Raw genomic sequence first — 10,567 nt, 5'->3', positions numbered from 1 at the left:
CATTCATTTAATTTAAAGTTAAAGGTTCAAATAAGCCTGTATTCTCAAGAAACAAATTGTAGTGAAAGATAAGTAGGAGAGTACAACTATCTTTTTAAGATACTATGCGGGTTTATTATTTATTTTTGGTCAAGCTGTTAGTGACTAAAAAGAACTTCACCTTTTATGATGAATAAATGAGTTGTTTGGGGTTCGAACATCGATCCGTGTATATATTATGTCTTTATCAATTGAGTTAAGTTTACATGCACATAAAAATTAAATTATACTAAATTATTTTCTTAAAGAGTACTCCCTTCGGTCCTATTTATAAGAAAAAGTTGATTTTTTAGATTTATTGTGTAATTAATGTATCTTGTCTAGAATATAGACCAAATACATCATTTATGCAATTAATCAAAAAAGTCAAATGTTTCTTATAAATAGGACCGGGGAGAGTATGTGTTATTTATTTATTCATAGGAAAATGCGTCTCTTGGGATAGTAAGATTTTATCAAAATCTATATATTTATTTCATTGAAAATTAAAATATTTAACTTTTTAAAAAAAATTATTTCATCATTAGAATTCTTTAAAGAACGTCATGGAGACATCGTTGATAAAACCCTTATTTATATATTGAGACCAAAGCACAAAAAATAGAGATGAAGAATATGATTACACAATTAATCCTTCTTTCAAACAAAAAATTGATTACACAACTAATCCAAAGTGTAAGTGTGAATATTAAATTTGAAGCTCTTTTGACGCCATTAGTTTCGCTAAACTGGATGCAACTGTCCTCGTGAGCTTAGTTCAATTAGTAAGGATAATGTATAAAATATGTAAGGTTTGGGGTTCAAATCCCAACCATAAAAAAAAAAAAATGGATGAAACTCACAAATCTTATTTATTTAGGAAAATTGTGAGCTCCTTGATATGGATTGCACATCACAATCAAACAAACATATCATTTAAAGTATAATTTATAGATACCATATATAATTCTCTAACTCTACTTTGCACATGTACATAAAAAAAAGAGAGACGTGATTATTTACAGTTTTTGACTGAACGTCAGATCATAAATAAATGAAGTTCATTCTTAACCCTGAATTGTGAAATTGTCTATTTATACAGAGCAACATGCACCATTAAGAAAGTATCAACAACATTTAGACAACTCTTAACAAATCATTCACGTAAAAAAAATGTATTAAGTCACGAATAAACATACCCTGTTAATTTGAATCTCAAGAGACACACATTTTAGAGTACTTTCTTTGATTTCATTAATTATTTTAAAAATCTCTCACAAAGGATAGCATTACAACTCTTTTTTTTACGAGCAAACAAATATATATTATCATTCAAACTTATAAGACAAATACAAGTGATATTAAATCCACACAGAGATATAGTACAATATTGTAGGTGCAAACTCTTTTTTCTTTTTTGTTAACAATGCTGTAGGTGCGAACTGTTCATCGATTTGATGAATGATTAGTCTTCATCAAATAATCCAACTGACCACTTTAATGAAGGCTCATATTTTAATTATGTTTTTGCATCCACAAAACTGAATTGAAACCTTTCTTAAGGAATCTATTATTTCCACTTGAACCAGATGAATGTTAGTTGTTACAAAACATGTATTATTCTGAAAGTTGGAAGCAAGATGAACAGAACAAGGGCAATATAAGTGCGATTAAACAAAAACTGTAGATTTTAAAATATTTTATAAAAAAATAAAGATAATTTTTAGTAAAATTTTGTATATAAAAATTAAAAATATGTTTAAAAATACTAAAAACACTTCTTGTTTTTCTTCTACAAATAGCTTAGCAGTGAAATTCACACTCACTATTTATAAAAAAATAATATTCACACTCACTAAAAAAATCGAAGAGGGTTTTCCACATTTAATTCTCATTATATAAAATGTTCCCGCCGTCATTTACCATTTGAATAGCACTAATCATACTTAAAAACACATTTCAACTACCTTTTACATGAGTAATGCTAACAACAATCACTCTAAAATTCTCTCAAATACTCGGCCTCTTATCGGGTGGAATGTATGTGGTTAGCGCCACTTTATGTAGCACTCACTTCTAAAAAGATGGGACCCACATGTGAAGAGTTGTGTGTCTCAGACAACTCAACAAGCAACCAGCAGGAACCATATGAGCCTAACAGACTTTTTTTTTTTTTTGAAAGAGCCCAACAGACTATTATAATTGTTGTTTTTCAGCCTCTCTAGACATATCATGGCCAGAGTTGGAATGAAAATAGCATTATTCATCTAAATCACAACACCAGTGTTTTCAATTTGTGTTGGTTGCCGATACAATCACAATTTCCATCATGTTACAAAGTTTAAAGTTCATATTCAAAAAGACAACTAGCAGTTTGATATAAATAATTTGAAGAATTCTTTAGAGATTCTAAAAAAAAAACTATAGTTTAAAAAGCATTCAAGTTGAAAAACTCTAAATATCAAAATAGTTTCTCTCTTTTGTATTAATTTTTTTTTCAAAAGCTAATCAAAATGGTTATTTAATTTACAAATTTCCAGCATAAAATTCAGTGTTTAACAAAAACATTTTTGAAAGAAGCTTGCACACAAACATAACTAAAACATCAAAATCAATTTTTTTAGACCTAAAGCAACCAGCCAACAACTGCATAGCTATCTGAGCAAACATGAAATAAAAACCGCATAGTCGAAGACTTTTTAAGTTCAACATACCTGTGAAAACCATTCAAAACTTGAATATATAGGAGTATGTATTCAAAACTGCATAGTCACTTTCAAGTCTACAATACCGGTGAAAACCATTAAAAGCTTGAACGTCTACAACACTACCAGACAACTAATTCGCAATGCATGTTTCAGTCTAAAAAGTCAAACATATTTTTACATGACAGTAGTAAGACAAACATATTCTTGAACGTCTACAATATTCAGTGAATCTCACATACCAATAGTAAGTGTCCCAAGACAGCATGCTCAAAGGGTGAGATTATCCATGTTCTTGATGTTACTGGAGATTCCATGAACTGACCGCCCTTCTTCTTGCTCACTATTTGGAATTGCTCGATAGTTGGATATTGCCTCTTCATTGTCTGAACAGCCTGGTCTTTCAGTAAGGAAATTTTCCCAAAACACATCATTCACTCCGTGCCGAGCAGCTGCTTTGACTTGGACGTTACCTGAAGCCTCCTTTGGTGGAGCTAGATTGATAGCCTCATTAGCCACATTTCGGTTTGAGGAAACTCCAATTTCAGATTCTTTACCATCAGCGTTAACTCTTGACTCTGCCAAATTGCCAATTTCCTGACAGTTTATTTGGGGCGACCTGGCCGAGTATGAATTCCTATTGAATTCCAATGTACAAGATGCCAGAGTTAAATTTAGTTGGCAGGATATATGACTATCGCCTTCTTCAGTACTCGGCTCCAGAGAGTGAAGATTTGGGCACTCAGTAGTTGTTGCTCTTTGTGATAAACACGAATCCATGTTAAAAGTGAAAGATGCCCCAGTATCTGCAAGGTCTAGTGTTTCAGGTGTAAAAGCAAGGCCAGTTCTTGTCTGCATTCCTGTCAGTTCTCCTTCAGACAGATTTTTCTGCAGGCTTTCCTCATCTTCGTTTGAACCCTGCGTGCTACCTGATATCAAGTTCATATCTGAGACAGCTGGTGACAATTCCAGTCTGAGTTTATTTGAGATATCATGAGGGAAAACATTCCCAAATTCCAGTCTGAAATTGCTAGGATTGTCAACCAAGCTACCTTCGGCAACAGGCTGCACCTGATCAACCTGAGGCAATCGCCTTTTCTTATTATAAGCTGCCAAATCCATGGATTCAATTTTGCGGGAAAGAAGTTCAACAATAAAAGAATCTTGAAGAGCCTTCTCAAAGAAGTTCTGCAAATTTGTCTGCCTCTTCTCCATGCCATCCAATCGCCGCTGAAAATCTTCCAGCTGAAGCTTTTCTGTATCGAGATAATTGTAGCTTAAGAGTTTGGTTTGAAGAGCATTTTTCTCGCGAGACAACTTCTCTATTTCTTGCTCCAATGCTGCCCTTTCTGGATCTACAGCAGAACCCGGAGGATGACTATGACTGTGGATAGGTTTCCTGCGGTGTATATTCTTCAGAAGATGTTTTTGATCTTTGATAAATTCTTCATTGGCAAACTCCCAACGCTCAGGATCTGCTTTTCGAAATCCCTGATAAAAAGCACATATAAATAAACCATAAGAAATTAAAACATACATTCATAAACAATTATTTATCATTAAAGCCATAAGACCTACAAACTTCTTTGAACGATTTACCATTAAATCTTTACAAGAATATTCCTCATTACACACATAAAAACTTCAGGAAGCAAATCAGGTGGTGGGCCTTAGTTTTTAATCATTGCCATAAGTGCATGATTTCTATTTTTCAACCCTATCTAAGACTTAGATATCAATTTCAACAAGTTCAATAAAAATTTACAATACAGGATATTTGCCATTTTTGTTTTCCGGGTATCATCATATCAATCAATAAATGAAAACCTAGATGCTTGAGATGTCTACGATGCAGAAGAGAAGTAGGATTAAACAATAAAAATCTGGGTTATAGTATGCACTTAATGGGAAAATTTAACATTTAGGGTTCCAAAAGCACCCATAAGTTTGCCATGTGAAAGATTTGAAAATAAGGTAATATTTGTATAATTATATGAGAAAAACAAGCTAACTTTTTTTTCTTCATGGAAATGTCACGAGAAATAACATCGCAGACACATCATGACTGACATGGGAAATTTTGGGTAAATCCTTTAAATTCAATAACTGCCCATGTATGGTTATACGCAGGTTCTAATTGGTCATTTTCCGCTCATGACACATTCGTGAACTTCTTTGTTGTATCACTCTATCTCTTTAACCAAAACAAGGACGAGTTGTACGGCACATTTATTTGATCACTGAATGTAAACCATCAATTTAGTCCCTGAACTATCACCCTGTCTCAAATTTAGTCCCTACCCTATAACATGAAAAGTAGTCTCTAAAGTATATGAAACCCGTCAATTTAGTCACAACAATTAAGATGTTAGAGACAAAATTGCCGAATTTCCATATACTTCAGAGACTAAATTGACACATTCCATATACTTCAGGAACTACTTATCATATGTATATAGTTCAGGAACTAAACCAGAAATAGTGTGATATTCAGAGACTAAATTGATGGTTTTATTCATGACTGGATGTATCATTACCAAGATGCAGATGCTGCAGAATTTTTTTTGTTCGTTTTCTTGAGTGCATTTAGAGTCCTAAATCACTCACCAATTCACACACCCATACCGAAAATTAAGACCCACGAAGCATGAACACTCCTCGGATTAGGTGTGTCCTGACGTCGGTGTCCAACACCAACAACGCATATGATTAGACTGAATTATGTCATTGTCGGTGTCAGCGTTTCGATGTTTGTGTCGTGTCCGGTCTCTATGTTTGTGCTTCATAGAATAAAAGTACCATATAAGACTATAACATCTCGTCCATCTTTCAACATTCTGTCTCAACATCTTGTAACTCCAACTAGACTCAATGAAATCCAAATCTAAAGTTGTTTTCATCAATCAGTTAATGATCATGATCATCATAATAATCAATATCCACTAATTGAAATTCGATGAAGAGACAATGAAATCAAATCATACAAATACAACAAACAATCGATCAAACAAGAACACAGTGAAAAACAATAACTAATTGATCATACAAAATAACAATGAAATAATCAAAAGAAGCGTTGACATACATAGGTATTGAGCTGACGGATGAAGCTGGAGAAATTGTTGTGCTTGAAATAGGTTGGGAGAAGAACGCGAGAGAATTCAGGAGGGTTCCAAACAATGAAGCTTTTGTTATCAGAGCTCCACGAAACGATCTCGTCTGTGGTGGAATCATCCACCATGTCATACGTCTTCTGAAGAAACGGTGCCGGACCTCCTCCGCTTCCGCCGGCGGCAGCGGCTGATGAGGATTGTGGTGCAGAATTCATTTCGTAATGGTTGAGAGAGAGAGATATGTTTTGAGAGAGAGAGAGAGATGTTTTGACTTGAAGAAGCTATTTCTTCTTTGCTTAGGCTGGTCTTTGTTGGCGTTTGCTGCTGGACACGGTGCCAGACAAAAAATAAATCAACTCAAGATTATTTTATTATTTATTCATTATTTGTAAAATACTTTTAAAAGTCTTAAGTCAATATAAAATAGGCTAAAATATGGTTTTAATCCGTGTAAATATGCCTCGTTTTGGTTTTAGTCCCTGAAAAAAAAAAATTGTTTTTGGTCCCTGCAAAATTTTTTATTTTTTAAAATAGTCCATGACCCCATTTTGTGATGATTTGCATAAGTGGCACATGATAACCGAACCGATTTTATAGTTTTTGGTCCTTGCAAAATTTTTTGTTTTTTAAAAAGGTCCTTGCAAAATTTTTTATTTTTTAAATTTTTTTTTATAGGGACTAAAACCATATTTTAGCCTATAAAATAATACTACCTTCATCCCTGATCCCTAATTATAAGACCCTTTTGAGAATATTTTTGTCCCTTTTTATAAGACTTATTTGTTATTTCCAACTACATTAATTATTTTTTTACATACATGCCCTTATTTATTATACATTTTTTTCTTCAATCACCAATAAAAAACATGTTGAAAACATAAACCAACTCTCTCTTAAAGGACAAAATTGTAAAAACAATAGTAATTACAAACATATTTAATATAAATATATACTATCTTAATTCCGGTTATTTTTTCAAAAGGGCCCTATAACTAGGAACGGAAGTAGAATTTGCACAGTTTAACGGTATTGGTAAGTTATATGCGGTTTTGCACAGTTTACCTCAGTATTTGTAAATGTTTAAAATAATTTTTTAAGGGGATGTATTGGATTAAGATTGTAAAAGACTATTTTGATAAAAGAAATCTTTGAGATTTTAAAAGACTCTGTAAGATTGTATTGATTTTGTGAGATTTTAAAAGACTTTTTAAAAAAAAAAATTTACACTCAAGATTTATAACAAAGATTTTAATGGATTTAAAAGAAAGATTTCAATGGATTTATAACACTACTTTTAAGATTTTTTTTAATTTGAATAAAGAAAAACCAGTGTTTTTCCGTAATAAAAAAAGTTATTATTGCATAAAAATTTGCTCTACATTTTGTTTGCTAACGACTTATTGGCATCACACAATCCCCTTATTTATAGCATCCACAAGGAGATGCAACAACCTAATAATTTCACCCATGATCTATGTATAAAGAACGAACTAGTTATTTTACTAAAACAATTGTTGTTTCCTAATTGTCAAAAGTATGATGTCTATATACCAAATAATATATATTCAATAAAAATAAAGAGAAAAACTACCTAATAATAAAAATAACACTCACTTATTATTTAATAATAATAATAACAACAACACGATATCAATAAAAAGAAAATGATTAATCAATATAACCAAATAATATAAGTGAAACAATTGTGGAAAGAAAATGTAACAACAAATCATAAAATAAAATAAAATAATAACAATGAATTGTTTAAAAATAAAACAAATTGGACGAAAGAAAAAAAAAACGAGAAATTGGAGTGTAAAAAACACGGTATAGAAAGAATCAGACTAAAACATAACAACAAATTAGACCAAAAAAAAGTGTATATGTATCTTCTAAAAAAATCTCAAGGGGGAGACCGAAAAGTCTTGAGGCTAGTTGTGAGAGTGTTAGTAGGTAGATTTTACACTAAAAAGTCTCATAAAATCCATTACTCACAACAATCTAATAAAATCCGTAATATTTTGAATACCAATAGACAATTTTTAAGTTGTACAAAATCTTAATTGAATACGACCGGATTTTATTGGACTCATTAAAAAATCTTGAAAATCCTAATTGAATACCACAAAAATGTTTTACATTCCTTAAAAATTTTGATTGAATACCACAAGACTTTTTTAAAACGAAAAAGTCTTTTAAAATCCATTAAAATCTCAATCCAATACACCCCTAAATGTGTACATTGTAAATGGATATAGATAGATCTAGTAAATTTGGAAATGAATTTTATTTTCATACTTAGTAAAAAAAAATTGAGAGATTTTTCATACTTAGTATATATCTCCCTAAAAAATACTTAGTATATATGTAAATATTTTTTTTTTTTTTTATAGAAAATAGTTTATGTGAGTTAAGCACTCGACATCTCCTAAAGATTTGAAGACATGTGTATTCTGATCACTTTAATTTTATCATATTATTATTCGTAGGTAATTTATCGTTATATACACTTTGATGTTGTGAGTTTAGTTGTAAATTTATCATTTACGTTTTCAGTAATGTTGAATAATATACTCTATCAATATGAATGAATAAATATCATTTTATTTTGTTAAAAAAAATGTTAGCACTACATCAGAATGTAATTGAGTTAAACTCTTATCAACAATTTAGACATACATAGACCGTAAGAAACTATTTAACCAATCACAATCTATCATTTATATCCTTCTTTAAAAAAAATATCATTTTAAATGAATTTAAAAATACATTTTTTTTTTGTTTTTGAAAAGGACTTTGAAAATACTTATGACTATAAAAAAAATACATTGATATTAATATCTATTAATTATTAATATTAATAAAGAATATATTAACTTTTCAAGTCAAACAATAAATAATATTTGTGCATGAGACAATGATTATCAACAGGTTACATGTGATTTTGTACAGTTCAATTTGGTACATTAAAATAACTTTTTATTCATGTAAAAAATATGGGTTAAATATGTTTTTGATTCCTATTTTTCGGTCTTTGTAAATTTTTTGTTAAACTTTTAGGCCTTCAAGAATTTTTCATCACCACTATTGATCCCTATTTTTTCGGTCATTAGCAACTTCCTTCAAAAAGTTTAAAAAATTGTTAAAAAACTTTTTCAGGGGATGTGAGTGTTGCATTGGATGAGGGAGTTAAGTTTAAAAAACTGTTTCTCGAACCATCCGTAGCCTTGTATCGACTTCCTCACAGTTCAATTTGCATGTTCCATGAGAAAAAATTTGAAGACTTCGGTACAAACTTTTTGAAGGAAGCTGCTTATGTATCAGGGGATGTGAGTATTGCATTGGATGAGGGAGTTAAGTTTAAAAAACTGTTTCTTGAACCATCTGTAACCTTGTATCGATTTTTGTCTAGCCTTCATATTTTTTAATGATTTTTTTTTTATAGAAGGGTAGGATATTATGACAGTCTTTGAAAAAAATAATTTTTTTAACAAAACATTAATTAAATATGAATTTTTAAACACCAAAAATATAAAAAAAAAAAGTCATATTTAATTCATGTTTGTTACAAAAATCAATTTTTTTGGGAGATATTGTCATAATATTCTACACTTATTTCTGGAAAATTTCATTAAAAAATATGAAAAATAGATATGAGTTGACTAAAAAATAGGGACCAAAAGTGGTGATGGAAAACTTTTAAGGGATTAAATGTCTAACAAAAAATTTGGGAGACTAAAATGAAAAGTTAGTGTATTCATAGGATCAAAACAATATTTAACCCATCAAATATTATGCAAAATTACGTCTTTTATTTGATATGCCATGTTATTTGGTTTAATAATTGACATGTTATAAAAATTGTCATTATCATTGAACATTGTCATTATCTAGTGAATTTTCCTTAAAAAAAAAATAGATCTAGTAAATTTGGAAATTTTGCACCGGTGAATGTTTAAAATAACTTTTTATTTTTGAAAAATAATACATGTTAAATGTATTTTTAGTGTATGTAAATATATCCATTTTTTTATTTTAATCTCTTTAAAAAATTTGTTTGTCTTTTAGTCTCCCAAAAGTTTTTTATCGCAATATTTGTCCCTAGTTTTTAGTCATTTGTGTCTAGTCTTCATATGTTTTAATGAAATTTTTCATAAATTGGTACAATATTATGAAAAACTCTTCCAAAAAATAAAGAGATTTAACAAAATATGAATTAAATATGAATTTTTGTGTTTTTGGTGCTTAAAAAAAATTATGTTTAATCAATGTTTTGTTAAAAAAATATATCTTTTTTTTAGAGATTGTGATAATATTGTACACATTTGTGGAAAATTGTATTAAAAATATGAAGGATAGACGTGAGTTGACTAAAAAATATGGACCAAAAGCGGTGATTAAAAACTTTTGAGGGACTAAAAGTCTAACAAATTTTTTTAGAACTAAAACGAAAAGTTAGTATATTTATAGGACCATAAACATATTTAATCCAAAAAAATATTATAAAAAATTAAATACACATATGGTAAATAGGCATGGCATCAAACCCCGTGCCAACGAGTACCTGTTAAAACCCACCTTGATTTGACGGGTTTTCTCCGTCTTGACTAGGTTTGTGTGTTGGTTTGAGTTTTTCCCGGTTTCAAAACACGGGGTATGAGACATGTAATGAGAATATATGTATCAACTCCAAATCTATACCCAAACTTTTTCTTGAATGTCGAAATTACT

General features: G+C 30.2%; 1 protein-coding gene across 1 annotated transcript; it reads right to left on the bottom strand.

Annotated features, from left to right (window-relative positions):
• Positions 1-2,729: 2,729 nt before the first annotated feature.
• LOC11411353 (heat stress transcription factor A-5) lies at positions 2,730-6,156 on the bottom strand. The gene is made up of 2 exons (XM_003629563.4): positions 5,809-6,156; positions 2,730-4,214 (listed from the first exon to the last, which is right to left on the bottom strand). The coding sequence occupies exons 1-2, from the start codon at positions 6,049-6,051 to the stop codon at positions 2,994-2,996; spliced, it is 1,464 nt and encodes a 487-aa protein (XP_003629611.1). The 5' UTR covers positions 6,052-6,156; the 3' UTR covers positions 2,730-2,993.
• Positions 6,157-10,567: the final 4,411 nt, after the last annotated feature.

The sequence above is a fragment of the Medicago truncatula genome, chromosome 8 (assembly GCF_003473485.1).
Source record: "Medicago truncatula cultivar Jemalong A17 chromosome 8, MtrunA17r5.0-ANR, whole genome shotgun sequence".
NCBI classification, from domain to species: domain Eukaryota; kingdom Viridiplantae; phylum Streptophyta; class Magnoliopsida; order Fabales; family Fabaceae; genus Medicago; species Medicago truncatula.
Note: the sequence above shows the minus strand (reverse complement) of the source record. Positions and strands in the feature narration are given on the sequence as shown.

Coding starts and splice junctions, on each gene's coding strand:
- LOC11411353 (XM_003629563.4), bottom strand. CDS start 6,051: ATGAATTCTGCACCACAATCCTCATCAGCCGCTGCCGCCGGCGGAAGC. Junction 4,215..5,808: donor TCCGTCAGCTCAATACCTAT/GTATGTCAACGC, acceptor GCTTTTTATCAG/GGATTTCGAAAAGCAGATCC.